Raw genomic sequence first — 24,040 nt, 5'->3', positions numbered from 1 at the left:
CTGCCATGAAAGAGCTGTATTGAGCCATATTGTGTTAAAGATCAGATAACAGGTTATCATCATTTAATATGAGCATCTATTCAACAGCATTTAGGTTATTGTGTATTATTTCAAAATAATATGTTTAATAAAGGACAAAATAAGAAACTATTTCCATTATCATCAATTTTTTTAACTCTAAAGAGATCACTGTAAAACATGATAAACATATTAATTTTATAGATCACATGTGGACAAGCTATCAGATACAGGAAGTGAGCAAAGGATTAATATTAGTTTATAGTAACAGGCTTTACAAAATCAAATAAAGCGGGCTAAATATTCAGCTCTAAATGTAGCTGGTGTCAGCTGGTGTGAGGATGGTATAATCTACACCTACAGATTGACACTTAGCTGTTAAGAGTGACAGGCCTTGTATTTGCATTCATAAATAATACAAATATGTCACAGTCATACTGCTGTACATTTAAATACATTTCCATTCACCTTTAATAGGTTTATTTGTTAAGTTGTTAAGTATTGTATAGATTTTCTGTTTGCCTTCTGGGTCTAAATGTACCACCTAATCATTAGATTCAATGTCAGTTCATTTGGTTCAGTCACATTAGGATGGTTTCTCTGCTGTTTTATGATGATGTCATCTTTATGGCCTAATCACAGGCAGGATTTTAGAAATACTGAGCCTCCCTAGTGGGGCTGAGACTAAAGCATGAATCTATGTGTTTGGGTGTAAAAGTAGTCAATTAGGAAATAATATCAGTGCCAACACATAAGTGAAAATTGGACTAGAACCCAACATAAGGCACAAATATGGCCAATTTTAAAATGACTCTTTTTCAGTTTAGTTTCTTAAAGGACTGAGAACACTTTTAGTGTCAAAGAAGTTGAGCATGAGAGCACAACTGTAGTATCTTTCAGTTTTTGCCCCAAATTAAATATTGTAACACTCATTACTCAAGTTCATCCAAACAATAAGCCATAATAAAAGTTACACATGGCTTGACAGTGAAAATCAGTGTATATAAATATAGTAAAACAAAGGGAGAAACTTTAACTTAATATGCAATAAGATCCCTGAACTCAATGGAAAGACCCATTAAAGGCCACTTTTGCAGCAGGTGATAACAGACAGCATGACTGCAGCAAGGTAAGCTACTTGTTTATTCAAAGCTGCTGCAGTGCAGTAACTTATAATGTATTAGCATATTTCTTACCATGAATATTTTTGCCACTGAAAACATCAGAACAGAAACTCCTGATTGATTCTGTGTGTAACAGTTGGGACATGTCACATTTTGACAGAATATAGGTTGACAGTTTGAGAGCTCAGACCTTGAACACAGCTGCTGCTTCCTAGTTTCCTGTTTTGAGTGCATAGGTCAGATTGACTACAGTCTCTGTAAGGCTACAGCCTGCAATGTCAGATATGACTTTGACCAATCTTGCTTTGAGAGGAACTACAGCACCCCCATTACCATTCTACCATTGTTCTAAAATGATCTATGAGTATTTTTATCAGCCATATTACCAACACCATATGGTTAAGACTAGTCACGACCCAGATGGCATAAAATGTAATTACTTAGTATGTTTTTTTTGTAATGCAGCTCAACATTGAGGAAAATTCCTGTATGTGCAAACCTACTGGGCAATAATTTTCTGATTCTGATCTCTTATGGATGTAGTTTTCTCATCAGTGTTGTTTTTACTATCAAAATCAGTGTAGAGTAATGATTTGCAGCTGTATACTTCATGATGCTTCATGTAATAGAGTAAAAAAGGGAAATATGCATAGTGCTCAAAAGTTTCATGAAGTATGTTGTAGCTACTTCTAATAATGTAAAAATACATTGACAGAGCCCTGTTACCCATATTTGATACTGTTTTGGGACATTTTTGACATAGTCACAAATGGACGTTGGATGATCAGCATCAAAAGTCATGTGATCTGTGAAGACATCCAACCAAGCTTCATCATAGGGCTTGCTGTACTTTTGATTACATGCTACGTGTTTAACTTGCAATATCAAGAGGAAGCTGCAAGGACACAAGGAGTTTGTTAAAGGTAAATCTTCTCCTGGTCTTAAATATTGTTCAGATGTTCTGCCCCTCTTTTTAGCTCTGTCCAGTAATGTTGAATTATCATTATCTATAAGATGGCATGTGAATTTAAGTGTAATGCTGAATTCAGATCAAACATATTATAACACTACATGTTTTTGAATCACAATTCTTCCTCTTTAAAGAGAGATGAAGAGAAAGAATCCCCCCACCCCTCCCTCTTTCTCTCTCTCTTTGAATATCAAATCAAAATGTAGTAACTTCATTGGCTTGACAGTAGTTTTTGTGTTGCCAAAGCACTGCAGGACAAAATATATACGCATATACCAATGTTTGCCAATAAAATTAATTTAAGTTCGGATAGAGGGAGGGAAAGAGTGAGAAAGAAAACAGTGAGGGGAATAGAGAAGGGCTTCACTATGCTTGCACATGCAGTCTGAACCCAGAATAATTCCCACCACCAATAAATTTAATCTTATTACTAACAGGATATTTTGTCAGAGGGTAAGGCCATTATAACACTGGTTTGATTTGCTTTTATTTCCTCCTTGGTGTGAGTAATTGGGATGTCTTGGTACCCTTGAGAAACATATGCTATTATTGTTAGGTGACATCAGATTAATTATAGTAATATTTATTTAATATTAATAATGTAATATAATAATACTCATCAAGGATAGTATTATAATTGCTATTTGTATCTTGAAGAAACAAAATCTGCTTAACACTTTGTTCCACAGTATAAATATAGCAACACTCCTGATGCGTCAAAGGAGTCACATACTGTCATAATGGAAACAACTGGTATGTGTTAATCATATTTACTATTATCAGATTTTGTCCCATCTGGTAAGATTTTTGCTTTCATTACAAAAATGAAACCCATGACCAAAACAGTAATTGTGTTACTTATGGAAGGAATTATAGTGAAAATAAATAATTCTACTTTTTGTTGGGGACCCCCTCCTCAAGGATCCCTGGAGGTCCCCAGTCCCCACTTTGAGGATTTTATTTTGGAAATAATAACCGGACGTCCTGTTTACTCTAATGAGCTTGACAAGAGTTTCCTGACTTAAACATGTCCTGTGAGAGGAAATGTTAGATACTTGTATTAATCACAGTCAAGCCTCATTCTGACTGACGTTTTTTTCACTGCAGACATTTAATTTGATAGTTCAGAACTTATAACATGTTCCTGAGGAGGGTTTTATTTTGACAGTTCATACAGGAATCGCTATATTTCAAGCTGGCGGACTTCTAAAGTGAACTATGGGTACGTGGTAGATACCCAGCGGGTTTTTTTTCCCTACTTCACGCAGTAGTAAACTAAAAGGTGTTGAAGTGAGAAGCCAGACAGACAAAGCATGCTTCCTCGTAGGCAGGACTCGACCATGAAGAGGGCCGCAGGAGGACGCAGCGGCTCGGTAATAAACTTCAGGACCACGGTGAACTCGGTCTCGGGCCGCCGCAGCTCCGCCGTGCTGCCGTCGGTGCTGACGTTCCTGGTGATCGTAGCCTCCGGAGGCCTGCTGCTCATGATAGAGAAAGGAATGCTCAACAGTATGGAGACGCCTCCACCCATGGGTGACGGCAGGCGGCTGGACTTCATCCGGCAGGCTGGGAAACGTAGCCCGGCTGCCGTAGACGTGGAGTCCCAGGTAGTGTACGGAACGCACCCCCTCATAACTGTGCAAGGATTTCACAATGGATCCTAACTAGAGGAAACAGGCTTGAGAAACATGAGTCAGTCATGTATGAATGTTTTAAAAACTCATTACTCATCAATTACTCATTAAAACTCATATATGTAGTTTTGTTCAGCATCATTTTATGATCAACATCCTTTAATGGCGTTAAAGTTCACTGTAACTCAGTGTCAATGGTTAAGGCTGAATTAAGTGTGTATAAAGGTAAGCCTATACCACTCACTTTAAAAAAACTCCAGCAGTTTAATAATATACTTTCATAAAGGTTTGGAACATAAAGAATAGTCAAAATCCAATAAACAGAGGCCACGATATCCTGATTTTTAATCCCTGATGTGGATCCATTTTCAAAAACACTGGTTCCTACACTTACCCACAATGCAACTCAATGTCTTTTTTTTTTAATCATACCCCCACCCTGCCGTAAAGTCAGTTTATGTGCAGGTATGCTGTTATAAAGTTCTCCCAACCTACCTGAGATCATCCCAAATGACATCACTGTGACATCAACAGGATAATTGGATGCAACATAGAACATAATAAAATGATTGTAATGGCCCTTTAAAGCTCTACTTCTTTTGTTGTTGTTGTTGTCACATTCAGTTCGTCAAGGAGATCCGTAACCGGACCATTAGGACCATTTGCAGCCAAAAGAACATGCCCCACAACGTGTGGTCCCTGAGCCCCTTGCAGAGGAAGACCCTGCTGCAGCACATCCTGGTCAACGACAAGCACCGCTTCCTCTACTGCTACGTCCCCAAGGTGGCCTGCTCCAACTGGAAGAGGGTCCTCAAAGTCCTGAGTGGAGCCCTGGAGAACGTTGACGTCAACATCAAGATGGACCACCGAAGCGACCTGCTGTTTTTGTCCTCTCTGAAGCCCGAGGAGATCCGCTACCGCCTCAAGCACTACTTTAAATTCATGTTCGTGAGGGAGCCCATGGAGCGCCTTCTCTCTGCCTACAGGAACAAGTTTGGAGAGATCGAGTCCTACCAGAAGAAGTACGGCGTGGAGATCATAAAACGCTACAGGAAGGGCCGCGCCAAGGACACATCGTCAACTGGAGACGATGTGACATTTGGGGAGTTTGTCCGTTACTTGCTGGACGAGGACGTGGAGCGTATGAATGAGCACTGGATGCCGGTGTACAACTTGTGCCAACCCTGCGCGGTGTCTTATGACTTTATCGGCTCCTACGAGCACCTGGAAAGTGATGCAGATTTTGTGCTCCAACACATCGGGGCCCCTCCTTACGTTCACTTCCCAGAGAGGCAAACGTGGTACAAGCCGGTCACAGCAGAGACATTACACTACTATCTGTGCAGCTTACCACAGAAGCTACTGAGGGAACTCCTACCAAAGTATATTTTAGACTTTTCCCTCTTCGCTTATCCCCTCCCCAACACAACCACTGAATACTGCCGGCATTAAATGTTTTATAGTATTATTAGAGATTATTTTTTATAGAGAATCATTTGTACTACTTTTTTCTTACTGGGGAACAAACAGTATTTTGATAGCTGTTACACTTTTTTTTTTTAAACTTGAGATGTCTGCACTTCATTGCAAAAGACTGCAAAAACCACTAAAGCTTGAAATCAGCTGCAGACAAAGTTAAAAAAAAACAAAAAAGTTACTGAAATGTAAATCATATTGTCGTCCAATTTCAACACATTCCTGTTGAGCACTGTTACTGTAAATGAACCAATTCAGTATACAATGATGGAAATGTTTATAGTGGTGAGACCAAACTTTGTATTTTGCTTATTTCTTCAACCAGATATGGGAGAAGGTAAAGAGTTAACCGCCTCAGTGAGCATTCAGTGGTTTAGCAGGCTAAAACGCATACTATGTACTCAGCGAGTTGTGGGTTTTAAATCAAGCTTGTGTTTTCTTTGTATGTCACAGCCTCTCGTTCCCATCTTTCCTATAACCCTTTACTATTTACCATTGAATTAAACACAAGTTATAAAAGGTGATGTGTATGCTAATGTGATGTACGTGACTGCAGTTTGTTGTAAAATAATTTAATAACTTAAAACATCATTTAAAAACATTAATATTAGGCATAATACACATTACAACAGTGGTGATTGAACACTTGTCTTGCTACATGTATGAGGTTATATAGTTGCTGGGGACCAAATTCATTACAGAAAACATTGACCTAATTTTATCATTGACTGTATAATGTACTGACAGAGAGGAGACTGCATCTAGTGAGATATCATATAACAGCTTTAGTGAAGACCCAGGCATGATTTCATCCTCGGTGCCTCAGGAAAAACAGGGAAAATAAAGCAGCACTGAGGAATGCTGTAGGCAGGGGGCTTCTAAACATTAGTACCGGAGACTTCATATCCAGACTCAAGACGTCGAGGGCAAGCTTCTAGTGGTTTCTGACTCACTCGTCAGCGCCTTCATTTGTCGTTAATCCTTGAAGCTCACACTTCTGGAAAGAGAAAGAGATTTTAAATTGTGGAATTGTTAAAAATGATCAAACACTTAACAAAAACAGATAAATAAATCAAAAACAGTGAGCATTAAAAACAGCTTCGTCTTACTTGTCTGCCGACTTGTCAGTGGAGCGTTCGAAAGACCGGAGGATGGAGCGTTCAGGGGAGATGTGATGAGATGATGAGATGCTGAGGGGCGACGAGCTCCGCAGGGACGAGAATGACAAACCTTGTCTGCGCATCTCCTGAACTGCCCTTTCACTGCGATCACAGCGACAATAAGACAAGGTCAAAATCTGCTTTTTGATCCTCCACATCGTACATTGTAACTACATGTAATTACTGTAGTAGTAATACCTAAACAATACTAGACAAAAACACCAGAAATCACTAGTTCCAGCTTCTCAAATGTGAATATTTGTTGTTTCTTTTAAGCCGATATGATCAGAAGTGCAATATATAAAATCTAATTAGTGTTAATCATTGGATGCACACAAATGTCGATAATGGGATATTATTCAAGCCATTTGTAAACTATTTTCTGGTTGCAGCTTCTCCATTGTGAGTCTTTGCTGCTTGTCTGTTTTACATCAATGTAAACTGAATATCTTTGAGTTATGGGCTGTTGATTGGATAAAAGCAGACATCTAAAGAACGACCTCTGGGCTCACATTTACTGGCAAAGCTATGAATTCATCAAGAGAGTAATCTGATAACCGCCAGTGTGAAGAGCAGCAGTCATTCAGCTCACCGTTCAAAGCGCTCAGTGGTCAACTGTCTTCTCAGAACGTCCATCTCTGTCTGCAGCTGAGACACTTTGCCACGGAGATTAGATACCTCTCTTGAATGCTCCGTGCTGAATTTATATATAAAGACACACACACACACACACACACACACACACACACACACACACACACACACACACACACACACACACACACACACACACACACACACACACACACACACACACACACACACACACACACACACGATTCATAATCAACACTTTTTAAAAACAACATTTAATTTATCTCCAACAGTCCCAATAGGATGTGTCATACGTTTTGCTGTCAGCCAGGGTGAGTCTGTCGCGTAGGACCTTCAGCTCAGAGTCCTTCTCGCTGGCCGTCAGGTGGGTTTGGAACTCCTTCTGCCGATTGGTGGAGAGTAACGTCTCCAGGTTGCGGACGGCTAACCTCTCGCTGGCCAGTTGTTTCTTTAGCAGCTCTGCCTCCGACTGAACGTCTTCCAGTTCTCCTGTGACCTGGACAACATGCAGATGTATTAACAGAAAGCACAACAATAAGACAGCTGCTGATTCACAGCCGAGACGAGAAGAAACAGCAGTCTTCACCCTCTCCAGATCCATGCTCTTAGAGGTGAGCTGGCGTGCAATGAGTTCCTTGCCGGAGTCCACTTTGACGCAGAGCTCCCTGACAGAAGCCAGATCAGAAAGCAGGCTGGCCTTCTCCTCCTGAGTGTTGCGGAGCTCCTCCTCTAGTCGGGACATCCCGCGAGCCAGCGCTGACACTTGGGCCTCATAAGCCTGCAGGGCCTGCATATGCTTGGAAAAGAGTCATATGAAAGATTATAAAAAACAACTATCTTATCACATACTCATTCTGGCAGCTTTCTAATTGTGAATCTATCATCTTACCTGCTGGATCTCTCTCTCCTGCTGGCTCAATGTATCTCGGAGGTGCCTGCGTTCGGAGTCGGAGGAGAGCAGCTCCAGGCGGATTGAGCTGTTGAGGCCTTCAGCCTGCTGTAGCTTCTGCTCCCGCTCCTCCATCTCGGAGTGGGTCATTCGGAAGCGCTCCAGCAAGTCCCTGTTCTCTTGCTCCTGTGGGTCAAACACCTCACAGTTAGTAAGTGAGACTAAACAGACATTTATTTGCTATCCAAGCACTTCAGATTGATTTCATTTTGACATTACTATACTACACAGAGCACGCAGCTGTTTTCTCTTGCCTTTGTGGCCATCAGTTTCTCTATTCTGGACACTTCCGATATGTAAGAGTGGACCCTCAGCTTCAGCTCGTCTTTCTCGTGCAAAGCCTCTTCCATTTCCACGTGTACAGCCTGGACAAGCATGAGAGGGAGCTGGTGTCATTTCCTTCATTTTTTGAGTTTACACATCTGCACACCAGTGGAAGGTTTTATTACTAACTTGATTCTCTCTGGTCATGGTGGCCAGGTCATCTTGAAGCCTTCTGTTCTCTCTGAGTGTGATTTCTTTGTCTCTCCTGAGTCCAGCCAGCTCTTCTTCAGAGGCGTCCAGCTGCCTCCTGAGGCTGGTTATCTCCCTCTCGCGGCTGTTTAATGCCCCCTGGAGTTGACTGCAGGGATCACATATTAACCTCATAATAAGGCAACAGTTCTATGGGCTTATTAAGAAGAACATTTGGTTTCTAGTTTTATAATTGCTTGTGTGACACTTAATAAAGCTACATAATAAAATAAAAGATACTTACGCTAGTGAGGTGTCCATGTTTGTAACTGTTAGTCTCACATCTTCAAGGGTCTTTTCCTGCATATTCACAAAAATATGGTGCTTAAACCTCTTATAGTAAATTATTCATTAAAATTTGTAATCTGGAGGAGAGTCAACTAAAAGTTTGGATCAGAACATTCAATAATAACTACCTTCTTGTATAACTCCTCCTGCAGAACAACCAGCTTTTCAGTCTTTTCATCCACCTCATCCTGCAGAGCGTCTTTCTCTCTATCCAGGGCAGAGATGGACTTCTGAAGAACAGCCATTTCCTCTTTGTGCTTGGAGCCCTGTTGACTCAGCTCCCCTGTGAGACAAACTAGAGTAACTGAACAAGAACCAAGAAACCACAGAAATAAGAAAGAAAAACAGAAGTGGAACAGTACAGAACAAACATCCACAGTCCATCCTGAACCTACTAAAACTCACAAACATTCACCTATTCTCTCCTCCAGTTTGTCGATCTCCTCGTGAGCAGTAAGCAGCTCGTTCATCTTCACAGACAGCCTGTGTTGGGTGTCTGACAGCGACTGCTCCATCTGTTCCTGCAGCAACCTGGAGACAGACAGCGAAAAATACATTAGCCCCCCGTAACGAAAACCCCTTACTGCAACAGCAAAGATTCATTTTCAGTTCATTTGTTTTGTCGACAGGAACAATATTGTATTAAGAAGACAAAAAAAAGAGAGAACAGATTAAATTAAAACAAAATGCCATAATGGAGAGTAGTGAGAGGAAACTGACAAAAGCATGTTACCATCATATTTTGTATTGTATTTAACACCATTTTGTACAGCAGAGAGATGCCATTACTCCATTCTTATAGAGAGTGCTGCAGTATCACACATCATTGTTTAACACACAAACCTCAGAGCGTTAGACTCTGCCCTCTGCTGGGCCGTATCCTCTGCGTTCTGAACCAACGCAACAGACCGGACCTTCAGCTCCTGCTCCACAGCGTCCCTGCCCTCCTTCAGCAGACACACCTGTGACCGCAAGTCCTGTTTCTCCCGTTCCAACTGCGCCCACAAAATCACATAGTATTGATGCAGCAACCGCTAAATTATTTAGCAGCAAAGTTACGGTAGTGAATATAACATAATAATGGTGTACTGGGACATTGGATTTATTTTAAGTATCATCAGGCTTACGCTCTTAATGGCATCCTCCAGGTCGAGAATCCTCCTTTCCTCTTCCTGTCTGTCTGTGAGAGCTGAAGTCTGAGCTACCTGCAAAATATTTGAATCCACTCCAATATATAAAAATAATGTAGAGTATGCCAACTTGTTTCTGAGCTGTTTAAATGCTATAAAATGAGTTTATTTCTGTAAAAGGCTAAAACGATGTACTGGGCTAATGTGTACTGTGACAGGTGTGAGTGCGGGACTAACCTTTAATCTCTCCATCAGTGTGTCTCTTTCAATAGTCATCTGCTGGATTTGGATTTCTGCCCGTTTGAGCTCCTCCTTCAGTGTAAAGACGTCAGCTGACACATCAGTGCTAGGAGAAAGCTTTAAGTCCTCTTGCGCCTAAATGGACGAGAGCATTCTGTCTTTACATGTGTTTTTTTCAAGTGCATAGCTGAGGTCATCCAGCTTCTGAAACTCACCTGTTTCAACAAGGTTTTGAACTGGTCTCTTTCAGCACTGAGGCTCTTCACTTTGTTCTGGATGTCCTCCATATGCTCCTCAAAGTCCAACAGAGCAGCTTTCAGTTCATCTCTTTCCTTTACTACACGAAGCAGTTCCGACTCTATAACACCTCCCTGAAAATGTGAGGCCATGATTAACTTTTCCATTAGCTTTCTATAACAAATGACCCGTGACTCTATTCAAAATATATCAATCAATTTCATCTTCTTCTTTTACCCTGGTGACTTTAGACACAGGACTCCTGCCCCTGCCTGGACTGCGACTCGGGCTCAAATCCAGGCTGTTAACTCCTCTAGTTCTTCTGTATCGTTCCGCCTCCTGGCGATAGTAATCCCTCTCCTCCTCCAGACTCTTGACGAACGCATCCAGACGCGATGGGGAGCGTTCCTTTCCACAAACACCATGTTTAGCCCGCAAGGTCTCCAACTCCAGCACCAAGTGTTTGTCTAGAAAACAGCACCTTATTAATCATTAATACTACTTGGTGAATCTTTGACTTCAGGTACATTAAACTGGTACTTACCAGCTGCCATGGTTTTCTCCAGTTTGTCCTGCAGCCTGATTTTCTCTTCCTCCAGGAAATTCACCAGTCCCTCCATTTTCTCATTCTGCTCTTTGAGCTCCGCCATCTGGTCTCTAAGACGGTCTTTTTCAAAGTCGTTTTCAGACTGCTCCTAAATGACCAAATCCCAAAGTTAGATTAGAAAATACTTAAATGTTTACTGAAGTAAAACTGCCAAGACTTCAATTGTGAAAGCTCTTGGCTGGATTAATATTGTCCATTATTGTTTAGCAGGACAAAAAAGACAAGAGGGAGGTGAAAGCTGATTTTGACTGATCAACTTTCAGAGCAACTTAAAACATGCAAAGTCAATGCTGATGCTGATGTTACAGCAGATTCATTTAACCTAGTGTAACATTATGAAGTAGGCAGATTTTTGGCAAGGAGCTACAGTCAATGTTTTCTAAAGAATATCAATTCTACATTAAGAGAATATAAAATAAGAATACATGCAGTAAATACAGAACATACCCTTCTTAATTTTGTAATAACATCCTCCAGGTCTTCAATGATTTTCTGCTGCCTTTTAATTTCTTTCTGTTGAGAGAACAGATTTCACTTTTAAAAAGGTTTCTCATGCTACAATTTTCATTTCATGTTACTCTTCCTGCCTTCACGTGTTCTCACTTTAGTTTCTTGCAGTTCCATGTCGGCAGTCTCCAGCACCAGCTCCTTGTCCATCTCCAGACGCTTGGCGAGGTCGTCTATGTGCGTCAGCTCCTCGCATAGTTCCAGGTTCTTTAAAGACAGATTGGCCACTTCGTTGGAGGCGTCCTTCTTCTTCTGCTGCAGTCCCTCTATCTTCTGCTCAAGATTCCTGTTGGTCTCCTGTAGGTACTCAATCTGTGGGGCACACAGTTAACACTTAATATACAGGAAGGTAAGGAGCAACCACACAGACCAAGTTAACCTCTCAGTTAAAGAATCCCACAGCATCAGATATTTAATAAACCATTATATTACGCTTGCCTGAAGGTTAAGATGGGCGATTAGCTTCTCATTGCTGATATTCTGAGCCTCGAGGGAAATGACATCATGAGGTCGTCCTCCTTGAAGTACACGATTCAGACGCTCAATCTCTTTATCCCTCTCCTCCACCTAAAGGAAATGTTTTAAAAAAGTAAGCAATATTCCATCACCTTTATCACATTACAACTTTAAACTATGTTTCTACTAAACGTACTTACCTGTGTATTTAAGTGTTTTATATATTCTTGAGAATTTTCCAGGTCTAATTTCCATTTTATGATATCATCTTGTAACTCAAGAATCCTGTGAATTAAAATGACAGTGAGCCAAACAGTGGCTGAACATGTGACACATGTAAAAGCAAAATCTACAAACACATTTATCAAGCAACTATCACTTCCATTCATAATAGAGTCAAGCTGTCACAAACCTTCCATCTGCCAGCTGCAGAAGGTCGGCAATGTAAGGATCATCAGGCTGGGACACAGGATAAGCTGATGTAGAAGAAGGAGGTATGAGTTCATCAATCTGCATTCTCTGACGTCTGAAGGGAATACTGCGCTTTTTTCCACCTGTGAAAATGTGTGAGAGGTGCAGAAAGGTTTGACATTTGTTTTTAATTTTTCTTTAAACACTAAATAAGATCTGATCTGTATTTCTCAAGAGATACAATGTTATGACAAGATTTTAAAACTAAAGAAAGTTTAAGTAGTCAAGCATTATTCTACTATACTATTATCTCACAAAGTCAAATATCACTTTCAGTATGCTGTCAAAGAGTTTAGACCCTGACATTACCTGGTGTCTGCACCACAGCTTGCATGTTCTTCTCCTGCAGCTGTTGGATGCGCTCAGCTTTAGCTTTACTATCCTTCTCCAGGCTGCGCACCTTGTGCACATACTGATTGTTTAAAAACTTCAGGTCGGTTGACTCATGGTCTAGTTTTCTGATGTGGGTCTTGAGCTCTAAAACCAGATAAGATCATGGGGTTATCAAATGAAGGTCACAGATGATATGGGGAAAGACTGCTGATGAGGGTGCCTGTTTGATGATCACAGCGTACCTCTGCTGACACGATCCTTTTCCTCCCTCAGCTTCAGAAGGTCAAGGTGCAGCTCGTTGTTCTCCCTGACCAGCCGAGCATTGTCTGTCCTGTATGGCTCCAAGAGGGCGTCAAAGTTTTGACTTTCTTTCTCAATCTTCCCTGCTGATAGTTTGGCATTGCGCAGGCTTTCTGTTGTGTGGACCAGATCACTGTAATACAGAAGACATGTCAGTGTAACATCTGAACAACTGTGATGAGGACTGTCACTAAGGGAATAAAGGCAGCAGGTGCACAAGGGCTTAAGGTTTTACCTGAAGAGTTTCTCCACCAATGGCAATGACTCTATCCCCAGTGTCTGTCTGTAGCCCAGCTGATCCAGACGCTTCCTCAAGTTGACGAATTTCCTCTCTGCACTGCTGTTCATGGCTGTGATGTGGCGCTGGACTTATCACAGCCACGTTAGGAAGATATCTGCAATAATAAAACAAACGTTGACTTTAATTCTTAACGCTGCGTTAAGACGGGAATTAAGCAAAACTACAGCTTACCAGTCAGCTATGTGGCGTTAGCTGGCTAACCTTAAGCCGCTAACTGGCTAGCTAAGACAATATTATGATTGTGTCTACTTAGCTATCAGGCTGCCTGCTAGTAAGATACAAGTAACATTAGCATTAGCCGGCTAGGAAGCATCGTTTGTCTGTTTAGCCCAGTTAGTAAGTTGATTAGCTTTGACGTTACTTAAATCTCAGGTTTATCTTAACTTACTTTTCTCGTAGAGACGCTGCTCCGCTGACAGCTAACTTCCCTAACGCCAACTTAACGCTACATCACAGACATAAATGTCTCTTTTGGAGCAGCTGTTCGTACTGAATCCATTATAGCAGAACACAGTGCTTAATGTTTAAGTTAGATAATGAGCAGCCTTTGAGTGAACATGTTTCCGCGGTAAAGTTGTTTGAAAAGAGCGCCGACGGTCTTCGGCTTGGATTCGTCGCCATGGAAGTGTGGAACGTCTGCGGCAGCTTGTTTCGTCAACCGGCGTTGTCCGGGCAGAAGGCGGAGGGGCGGGGCTAGGCTACAGATGAGCTCAATCATAAAAATGTCATCTATGAGCTCAACAGTGATATAAATACACATAATGCAACACAGATTTAGGTGGGTTGGCAACTGCAAATTTATTATATACATGTGGCATAAAGAAATGACGAAAATATAACAAACAATTACCTATTTCAAGCAGAGTGTTTTTTCAAAGAAACAGGCACACACAAAATACATCAGTCTTCTGCACAATTCCCTTTCATTAAAACACACACACACACACACACACACACACACACAGAGAGAGAGAGACAGGGAGAGAGAGAGAGACACAGAGAGAGAGAGACAGAGAGGTGAAATGTTTCTTTTGTCCAAAAAGCAAATCAGAGCAGTTTGTAAGTAGTTACTGTATGTTCAGCCAGTAAGAGGCAGTAGTGATTCACTGTTAAACAGTGTATAGCAGCAGGACTAATGAGATTGAGCGATGCTGGAGAAGTACTCCAACATGTCCTGAATGGTAAACTCCATAGTGATTCCAGATCCAGGATAGCATCTGCCGATCAAATCTTCAAAGTGCTTGTACTGACGGATGAATTCGTCTTGCATGGAGTGCCACACCACCTGGTGGAGTACATCAGAAAGTGCAGAAAAATATTCACAAACGAGAAGAAGAAATGTGTCACCGGAGATCAGCTGAGCATTTTCAAACTAACCCAGGGCCATAAGAATATACATTTCTCACCTGTAGCAAACTCTCCTCTTCACACAGATGTTTGTCCACTTTCTTGTAAAGGTTGTCAAGTCCCTTTTTCACCTCTTTGCCGGGGTATTCTTTGATTACTTTGCGCAATTCTTGTTTGTTAAAAGCCAGCTGGTAGCTCACCTCCTCCTCACGAACACCCTGGGCTACACGGGCCTCAACTCCTTCAAAGAAATGCTGCAAGGAAGAAACAAACACAACTCTGGTCTCATTATCTGTGCCAATTAAAACAACTTAATTTGGTGATAACTGCGAATGGCCGTCTGTCTTACGTTGAGTTTTTCTAGAGGCTGGCCCAGAGAGTTGATTACATAGGACTGCAGATGGTCTGTGTATTTATGCTTGGCCTCTCGCCTCTCTGCGTCCAGGCAGGAGATCTTCAGACGTGACAGTGTGGAAAAGATGTGGTGGAAATTCTCCATCATCACAACGTCCCGTGGCGTCTTCTGACTTTCATTAGCAACCTTCTCCACTGGAAAGAAAATCAATGTTCAGAACTCTGTTTCTAGGCATCACATAAACAGCACATGGTAAACAGCCAATCAGAGGTTGATTTTGGGTAACCTGTTGTTTCTCACCGTTCATGAAGACAGCCCTGATGAGTTTGACATAGGCTTTATCCAGGTCCCCTCTGCGCTCTGCGTTTCGGAAGATTGTTTCAGCCAACTCGGCAAACTCCTCGAACCCAGTAACAAAAACCAGGATACCGACTTTGCTCTTCTTAGAAATCTTGAATTCCTCCATCTGTCTGATCTGGCCAGACTGTGAGGAAAAAAGACAGATCTTATTAAAATGATTTGAAATATGTGAAAGCACGTCCATCTGGAATACCCAAATCTTAATTTAGGGGAAGAAAACAGAACTCCCAAAAAGTCAAAAGACTCAGATTTTCTTCATCCATCATGTGGACTCTACTTACAATGCATTTGTCAAAGTTCCTCTTGACAGTAACCAGCACATTTCCCAAAGTAGTGCTGAGGTAAGAGGCTGGGTCAACGTTCTCAGCTGTCCACACGTGGTGACTCATCTTCACCAGCATGTAGAGAGAGTTGAAACTGTCAATCTTGTCACCCAAAGCGATGAGGCTGTTGAGCTCCATCTCGATGCTCTGGAAGATTTTGTTCATCATCAGCCGCACCATGTCTTTCCTTTAGGAGAGAGAGAAGAGGGGGAACAGGGCAGAAAGTTATGGAAAAAGGGGAGAGAAGGAGAAAAAAAATATGAAATGTGTTTCTGGACGTGAGCAGAACTGTTAGATAAAGATGTGCAACCACTCACTCTGATGAAAGGGAGTGTCTGTGCTCTGCCTGGGGAGGCATTCTTGATGGCATGCTGCCATCTGTTTCCTCTGCTTCTGGCTGATAGGACAATAGACATAAAACATCACAAATCCAATCAATCTATAAAGCTATGCTGGAACTGAAAACATGGCAGCGTCACTTATTGCTGTATTATTTCATACTTTCCAGGAACGGAAACAAATGTTCCAATTTCAGGAGCCATCACACATGACTGCAGCAACAGATGCAAAATGAACTCACATCATTCTTTTGGATTTAAACCAAGACAATTTTCTATGCTATGAAAGACTACACATCAGTAGGTGACAAGCTGTATGATCCTTCTGTAGCAGCTATTTCTGGTTATGTGAACGCAGAATCACCTGAGCGAGGGGGGGTGTAACTGTCGGGTGCTGCTGCAGCTTAAAGAACTTGCTGATGAAGTCTTGTTCTGCAAGACACAGAGGCTCCAGCTCACTGAGGACCTGCTCGAATATCTGCAAAATTGGAAAATAAACACTTTGGATTTGATTTCAACGTAAAGAGCAACGGCTTTATGTCCACGCCACATTCTGATGGTATGATTAAATCTGTGCATCTCTTGCGGCGTCACCTTGTCAAACTTGGTCCTGTCAGCCACATCTAGGTCAGAGGCCGACATGTTGCCCATGTCCAGCAGCGAGGAGGACTGGGAACGCCGGCTGTTGGAGCCCTGCACTGTCAGCTTGTTCAGGCTTGATGTTGAGCCTGTTAGCTTCCCAGAGCTGCCATGCAGGCCTGAGCATGACAAATGCAAAGTTATTCAATGAGTTTGAGGAGAAATAGCACAAATATTAGAGAAAGTCATCCAACCCACATGCTTATATAAGTCAATTATGACAGTATTCAAGAAAATTGAGTCGTCACATCATCAGAAATGATTTGGATATTAATGCTGTTGATTTAGGACAAAATCAACCTGGCTCATTTAAGGGTAAGGGGTTTGCAGAGCTTAAAGTGGTTATGTTTCAGGTAGTGAAGGGCTTAGAGCACAGGATTCTTTCTTTCTATTGCAGTTACAGCCCAGTGGTAAGAAGCAGAGTGGCAAATTGATAGTGGAAATTGCTCCATCCTCATGTCGTACTTACTTTCCGTTTCCTGTTTGAGTGCACTCTCTTTCCGCGGAAGTGTGGCTGCAGCCAGTTAGAAAGGCAGGCATCAAAGACAGAGACAGGTTAGGCTTAAAACATGCAGCATGGCAGCGGTGAGGCTAAGATGTTAGACGTACAGAGTTACATATGCTGACGTACACTGCAGTGGGCTTGGAAAACAAATTCTTTTTTTCTTTTTTTTTGTTTATTTGTTTTCTGAAGGAAAAGCTAATACAGAGTGCAGAAAGCAGAGTTTGATAATTCTGACAGAGTCCAAGAGTCCTGTTCAGATTTTAAACATTTAAAGATCCTCTCCAGACTTGTTCTAAGATGTACATAAAATACTCTAATACTCTACTCTACTGAATTTTCAAGTTAAAATCCTTAAAATTACATATCCTTCTTCTCCCTCATTTCAAATTCCAAAAACTATGACTATGCAATCTTCTTTTTATTTCTAATGTTGAACTGCTGGACACCAGATTTCTCTAATTTCACTGTAAAGTTCATTCTCAGTGTTTGTGCACCAGAAGCTTCATGTTTCTACATCACACTTGTGCAAGTTGAATACTCAACCAGGAATGGCTCCAAACTCGTTGTGATGTCACAAATCCTGCTCTTAAACTTGCATTTGGGGGGGGGCACTGAGAAACTTTCCACTTTCAGTAGATGAAAGTGGAAACAGACTTCTAGTGTCAAACTCTGTACATACATTATTCTATACAGTTAAGCTGGAGAGGGACTCAGTAGAGAATTTAGGATGTTGAGTCCTGATAAAAAGGGAAGAAGAGACATCATCATAACAAGGTGAAACAAGAAGCAGGACTTTTACACTTTAGAAGCAAACATTCATTAGGAGACAATCTCTTTGGGAACAGGTGAGCTGCAGAAAAGGCTGTGAAGGATTTGGGCTTTGTCTTCATATCTATACATGAAGAATACTTTAAGTTCTCTGTAATCAAGCAGTATACATAATGTGACAAAGTAAACTAGAGGTGCACTAAGATTCAATTTTCCTAGAAATATCTGAGAGAGCTACACATAACAAAAGAAAGGAAAATTAATGACAAAAACAAATGTTACTAAAACTCCTAATCACACTATAACTGCAGAAGACAAACATGCTTCATATCTGTGAATTGTTGCTCTTACCAAACTTGCCCTTCGCCTCTTTGGTTGTACCCGCCATCTTTATCTTGGCGACCTCAAAGAAGTCTTTGATTTCTCGTTCATACAGTCTGCTCATATAGTCAACATAGGTCTGAAAAAGAGGGATAAGTATTTATGTCAGATAAAAGGGCTTCTGCAGGCCTCACCAAGATACATTTAAGATTTTTAAAGACATAAAGATATAAAATGTAATTTAATACCTGTTTCATAGTCATGAAAAGATGTCATATCTTATTTAAGACATGCCTGGATCAAAATTAAGACTTTTAAATACCTTCTATGCCCCTTTTTTATGAGGAAATCAAAATCAATGCCTTTAAGACTTTTCAGAACCTGCACATAGCCTGGATAAAAGCACTGACCCTGGAGAGACCCTCGTACTTCTCCCTGTGGGTGTTCTTCAACCACTCCATCAGCTTGGCATAGCGCAGTAGGTCCCTGTGGAGGGGGCTGTGTTTGGGCAGGGTCAGCTCAGCTGTGTGCTGGGACAGGGTGGAGCTCTGGTCATGACCCTGAATGACAAAGTGAGAGGAGACAATTAGAAATATGTAGATTTTTCTTTTTTTTTAATGCATAGACTAGTTTATTATAAATCCCCATTCCATCTTTTTGTAAACACTCAACACACACATGAGGCAGCTTTACCTTGTATCCCTATCACACACACACACACACACACACACTTGGACAGGATAACGATGTTACCTCAAATTACCAAGAAACCAGATGTTTCAAAAGGTAAACAGATATTTGTAACTCCAAAATTCCGACACTTCTTCAGCTCGGCTCACAGACAAGCTTACTGAAAAGCCCAACTGTTACTGACATACTGACGTTCTCCTCACCTCCCCTAAGTGTTAGCTTGTTCAGTATATACTGGTTGTGCTACAAGACACATGCACGCAGGGCAGGACAGGCACAGGATTTCATGATATGAGGCCTTTTGCGACAAAGCCGTGTTAGCACCCAAACATAAAAAGCCCGTAGCTGAGAGCAGAGAGTTGGTGAAGGAGGAGAAAGATGGAGGGAGCCTCTTCAGCTTTGAGATCAGACGACAGACATTAAGTAGTTAGAAACATATCCCATGCAGTAAATAATGTGCCGTGGTGGAAGGCCTGGGTTGTCTGATGGGACATGACATGTATGTTGGGGTGAGTCATGAGAGGTCAAACATTTGCAAAAGGGGGTGGGGGGGGCACGTGAGGGGGTTGCTGTGAGGGTACTCACTGGAAGTGACAGACAGGAGGACCTATAGAACTGAGGGATGGTCATTTTGAAGTGACTGAAGTGGTTGAACTGACATAGAGACAGAGAGCAGAGTGGGATGATTCAAAGTGAGCAACACAGAGAGTCAAGAATAGAATAGAAGGGACACAACTGGAAGGAAACGACACAAGGGAGCCCAGGAGGTAAACAGGAAGTCCGTGAGAGGAGAGGGAAAGAGAGAGAGAGAGAGCCTGGAAAAGAACAGGAGAGGCTGCGGCCCTCCATAGTGCAACAGGCTCAATGAGTTTAGAGACAAAACGAGGTGTGACCCTTTAAACCCTTCCTGATCCCAGTTCTTTCTTAACTGGCACTTAAGTTTTATAAATATCATGTCTGTTGTTAAATCAATTGAATAGTTCAATACAGCTAAAGCATTAAAAGATTGCAGCTTAATTACTTTTATGTCACTTATTGCACCACTGACACATTATCTTTATGGCTTTATTTCTATACATTTTTATAACCACAAAAGACCCAAACACAACACCAGAAAGTCAATGATATCCTTGAATAACTTACCATTTGAAACAGCCACACAATCAGTAGAGCGCTGCTACACCTGCTTTCAGACTATTTAGAACTAGTGTAATGATAGTGAGCCCGTTACCTGGTGAACAAACACGTTGTTGAGGTGATTGGTGAGGCGGCGAGCAAACGTATCTCTCAGCTCAGTGAACAGGTGCTGCTGTTGTTTCACAGCAGACAGTTTGTCATGGCCTACAGAAGGAAATCGCACAACAAAGACATTTATAGGCTGCAGAAAATCATCAATCAGCATTTGTGTTAATCATATACTTGTACACACACTTTTCTTTTTTTTATATGGCTTGAAATGTCTTCTTATTTGACCGTGTGTGTAAACTAACCTGGTCGGAGGGCCACGTTCATGCACTGCAGAAGAGCTTCAGAAGCATTGATGCAGGCTTCAATACCTTTAGGGGAGGTCAGGTCACCTTCCTGCAAGGCTCTGATGTGTCCCTTTGACAAATCCATGTAGTTCTACATGAAGAATGACACAAAGCAAAGTCAAATATCAAGCACAACACTTAGTATTCTTCTCCTGTTGGTTTCCAAGAGGAGGATAGCAGATTTCAAAGCATAGCACATCATCATGGTGAGTTATATTTTGTGCATTTTTATTTATATTTTATCTTTGAAATCCACATTTGTTTGCAGAACTTAACCTTTTCTTAAAAACTCATCCTAATCTACATTGAAATATAGACCTCTGATAACTGGCTTTAGTTCAGCTGAGTCTTTAAGCACTTTACTCAATTCAGAGAACATGGAAAGGATTTCAAGAAGTGTTCCTGACCACTAAGAACTGGATCTCGTCCAGCAGTTTGCCGTTGTTGGTGTTGCTGATCTGGATGAGCCGGTTGCTCTGTGAGATCTGGTCCATCTGCTCCTTGACGCTCTGCAGCATCTCTTCGTAGCTGCTCAGCTTCCCCTCGATGGTGTCCACCTCAGACAGAGCCTCATCCAGCAGCGTCATCAGGATGTTGACCTGCTTCTCTGACGCCATGATGGACTGGATATTGGCCTTAAAGTAAGATGAGATTAAGACAGGATGAATATGTGTTGTGTTGTAAGATAGGATTGGCAATGAATTTAAAAAGAAAAAACAAGACAGTAGAAGAACATTGTCATTTCTAGGAGTTGTTTCACTCACCCCATCTAGAACCTGCAGCTCCCTGGAGAGCTGCTCTGCGAAAGCCTCGGCGTTGGAGATGGCGTACTCGCACATCTCCATCATGCTCTCGATGTCCTGCTCTTCACGGGTACTGAGCTCCTGGTAGTCATCCAGAGCGTCCTCATCGCCCCCGGCAACGCTCTGGCTCTCGCCGCTAGGCACCGACTCTGTTCCATGGCGGAAAAGAAAAGGAAACGGTACGTGCAAGACATGAGCATAAATACAAAGTTGGGTTGAAGACACACTATGGTGCCTTCAAACATGATTCCTACACTTCAGGTAGAGACTATGGCAGATATGAACACATTCAGTGATAGGGGAGGGCATTTCTTCACTGACCTAACTGAAGAAATGGTTCTTTTACGAAGGCATAAACTATTTCAGAATATTTATGTCATAAAAAGCATTTCGACTAGGTTGTAAAATTGTACTCATTTACCATCAGTTACAGATTTACCTTGCATTTTAAAGTACAGGCTATGAAACACCATAACACCAAAAACAACCTTTGGAAGTGGCAACATTAAAAGAAATAAAGGAATGATGTCTACATTTTTAACAGGTAAATTAACTGACTTCTAGACCACAAGAAAATGAAATGAACTAGCACCTACACTTGACTTTGCACAAGTTTGGATCAACTTAGATACATAAATGAACACATGTCACTAAATAAACCTATGAATTAACATGAGTGAAGAGTGAAGTAATAACATGACCTAAATGTGTGTTATGATTATTTTTAAAAAAACATAAAATGAATCATGCCCGTCTTTATTTAGTGATAAAAATCAAGCAGCAGCAGCAGCAGCTTTGAGGAGGTGAGAGTCTCTAATGAGAATGATGGTTTGAAGTCATGAGATAACAATGGAGAGGAGTGAAAGGGTGGGGTGGGTTGGGGTGGGGGAGTGGGAAGTGAAGTCCTACCAACCTTCCGCTTTAGGAAGTTCTGGCCAGAGAAAGTTTAAAGAGAGAAAAGTGAGAATAAAGAAGAATTTAACACAGAAAGCCACACCAGAAGAGGTTGAATACTTTAAAAACATGCTATTAATAAAAAATCAAAGAAACCAGCACTGATTCTCATTTCTGGGCTCAATTAGATTGTCATGACCGATACACACAAAAGGTCAACACTGTAGGTTTAAAAGAACACGCCTTTAAACAAATATACTCAAAACAGGACAAAGAGGCAGAGAGTGTTTCCGCACCTTCCAGCAGCTGAGAACTGACATTCACAAACTCCACCTTCTTCCTCAAATATCGCTGGTTCAGCTTCCAAATGCAGGAGATGAAGGAGTTTTTCTCAGCTGTGCTGCTGGCCAACCACCGGTATACCTTCTCAAAGTGAAGATCAAATTCTGGATTTTCCTAAACCAAAAAAACAGAAGAAATGCATAAAAATGTACAAATCTCACTGACTGTAACACCTCTACATCTCTCTATGCTACTTCTCTATGGTACCTTGCTTGCATCTTTGGCATCTACTTCTGTCAGATCTCGGAGCTCCCAGGTCTGCTGTCGTTTGTAAAAATCGCCTTTGTCCGATTTCTTCACCTTCACCACTTTCACCTGCACGGGTCTCTCTGTGGTGACTAAAGTAAGACAGTAAATATTTCTGAAGCACTTACGCAATATCATCAACAGTTACATACAGCTATTCTGATGGTTATCACACACTCACCCGTCGCACATAAGAAGCAGTTCTTCTTTTTCTTCCCCGCCTTGCAGACATTAACAATACCGAGGAGACGCTCATCGTTGGGTGTGAAGATGTCCCTCTGGAGAGCGTGCTTGATGGCTGTCATGGTGGGATCCTGTCATACAGAACACACAAGGGTTCCCACACATTGACATGGTAAAAGTGGTACATATTACTGTAGGGATTATACATAGATACACACTGGCTATTCAGTGTTATTAACTACATTTTTGTAATCTCAATCATGTCCTGAAAATCAAAGCCATTTTAAAAACAATCTACATGATGTTACTGTCATATTTAGTATTAATTGCACTCAGCAAAAAGCCAGTTCTGCTAGTGACGAGACACATCTCACCTAAATCCATCCAGAAAAATAACCATTAACCATTTATTTCATGACATGTTGGAAGATTTTTTTAACTCCATCTGACAACAGCTGTATGAATGTATATACTCTCTACAGGTTATCAGAGACTGTACACATTCTCTTTACAGCAGAGTGACCACAGAAAGTATTATAACACGTTAATAAGTGTAGCTACTGGTGCGGGCTACTGCAGCAGTAAAAAGAAAGAGGCCCTTCCTGAAAGAAATGTCCTCATCACAACAGCTGACTGACGTCCTCTCTGTTAGCTGCTAGCTTCACGGAGCTAACAGGCTAACCTTTAGCTCAATTACGTTGGTTTTCCCGAACAATGGATGCATTACTGCTAGGTAACCAACTAAACAGCTATATTTTTTCAATCCAAATCTACTCTATTTGCATTTTAACAGAGGTACAAATCATAAGGAGCGGTTACCTTGTTTTTGTGAGTCCACCAGCTCTTTGCAAAGCACCGCCCTCTCACTTCCTGGTTGTGAGAGGCGGAGCTGTCATGTGACCAAGGCACTGTCAACATCCACCATCATTCGGTCCTGTCATCTTTAATAATAAATGAATTGAACTTGTGAAAAGCCACTTAAGTTATGGAAGTTATGAAATGTAGGATGGTATTAAACTAACGTGTAACGTGTAACAATAAGCAATATTTACAAAGAAGAAATAA

The 24,040-nt window shown here is 41.4% G+C and overlaps 3 protein-coding genes across 4 annotated transcripts; 1 reads left to right on the top strand and 2 right to left on the bottom strand.

Moving 5' to 3' along the window:
* Window positions 1-3,317: 3,317 nt before the first annotated feature.
* Window positions 3,318-5,737, top strand: chst14 (carbohydrate (N-acetylgalactosamine 4-0) sulfotransferase 14). Its single transcript, XM_053322778.1, has 2 exons — window positions 3,318-3,719; window positions 4,371-5,737. Exons 1-2 carry the CDS (start codon window positions 3,426-3,428, stop codon window positions 5,196-5,198), a joined length of 1,122 nt encoding a protein of 373 aa, XP_053178753.1. The 5' UTR covers window positions 3,318-3,425; the 3' UTR covers window positions 5,199-5,737.
* Window positions 5,738-6,327: 590 nt separating this feature from the next.
* cep135 (centrosomal protein 135) lies at window positions 6,328-13,376 on the bottom strand. The gene is given in 24 exon segments (XM_053322781.1): window positions 6,328-6,484; window positions 6,975-7,079; window positions 7,291-7,493; window positions 7,584-7,793; window positions 7,887-8,072; window positions 8,201-8,311; window positions 8,400-8,568; window positions 8,704-8,759; window positions 8,876-9,030; window positions 9,163-9,278; window positions 9,591-9,742; window positions 9,875-9,952; window positions 10,115-10,252; window positions 10,333-10,545; window positions 10,547-10,821; window positions 10,899-11,049; window positions 11,409-11,474; window positions 11,565-11,780; window positions 11,907-12,035; window positions 12,125-12,209; window positions 12,337-12,478; window positions 12,705-12,872; window positions 12,971-13,161; window positions 13,264-13,376. Coding segments are annotated over 24 exon segments (3,585 nt in total).
* A 908-nt stretch (window positions 13,377-14,284) lies between these two features.
* On the bottom strand, window positions 14,285-23,832 carry exoc1 (exocyst complex component 1). 2 transcript variants are annotated; one of them, XM_053322772.1, is made up of 19 exons: window positions 23,795-23,832; window positions 22,974-23,106; window positions 22,754-22,884; window positions 22,501-22,660; window positions 21,272-21,459; window positions 20,915-21,142; window positions 20,466-20,598; window positions 20,207-20,316; window positions 18,696-18,845; window positions 18,316-18,424; window positions 17,161-17,205; window positions 16,647-16,810; window positions 16,417-16,530; window positions 16,032-16,111; window positions 15,673-15,901; window positions 15,332-15,515; window positions 15,026-15,225; window positions 14,736-14,930; window positions 14,285-14,614 (listed from the first exon to the last, which is right to left on the bottom strand). In XM_053322772.1, exons 2-19 carry the CDS (start codon window positions 23,095-23,097, stop codon window positions 14,462-14,464), a joined length of 2,697 nt encoding a protein of 898 aa, XP_053178747.1. In that variant the 5' UTR covers window positions 23,098-23,106; window positions 23,795-23,832; the 3' UTR covers window positions 14,285-14,461. The 2 variants fall into 2 exon arrangements, with proteins under 2 accessions (XP_053178747.1, XP_053178748.1); XM_053322773.1 differs by lacking the exon at window positions 17,161-17,205.
* Between the last annotated feature and the right edge of the window lie 208 nt (window positions 23,833-24,040).

Source organism: Scomber japonicus, chromosome 7, assembly GCF_027409825.1.
Source record: "Scomber japonicus isolate fScoJap1 chromosome 7, fScoJap1.pri, whole genome shotgun sequence".
NCBI classification, from domain to species: domain Eukaryota; kingdom Metazoa; phylum Chordata; class Actinopteri; order Scombriformes; family Scombridae; genus Scomber; species Scomber japonicus.
This window is presented reverse-complemented; position numbering and strand designations above follow the sequence as displayed.

Excerpts from the sequence above, each read along its gene's own strand:
- chst14 (XM_053322778.1), top strand. The coding sequence starts at position 3,426 with ATGCTTCCTCGTAGGCAGGACTCGACCATGAAGAGGGCCGCAGGAGGA. Across the intron at positions 3,720-4,370 it reads CCGTAGACGTGGAGTCCCAG|TTCGTCAAGGAGATCCGTAA; the intron begins GTAGTGTACGGA and ends TGTCACATTCAG.
- exoc1 (XM_053322772.1), bottom strand. The coding sequence starts at position 23,097 with ATGACAGCCATCAAGCACGCTCTCCAGAGGGACATCTTCACACCCAAC. Across the intron at positions 21,460-22,500 it reads CAGTTCTCAGCTGCTGGAAG|AGTCGGTGCCTAGCGGCGAG; the intron begins GTGCGGAAACAC and ends GCCATGGAACAG. Across the intron at positions 16,811-17,160 it reads ACTCAAACAGGAAACGGAAA|GCCTGCATGGCAGCTCTGGG; the intron begins GTAAGTACGACA and ends TGTCATGCTCAG.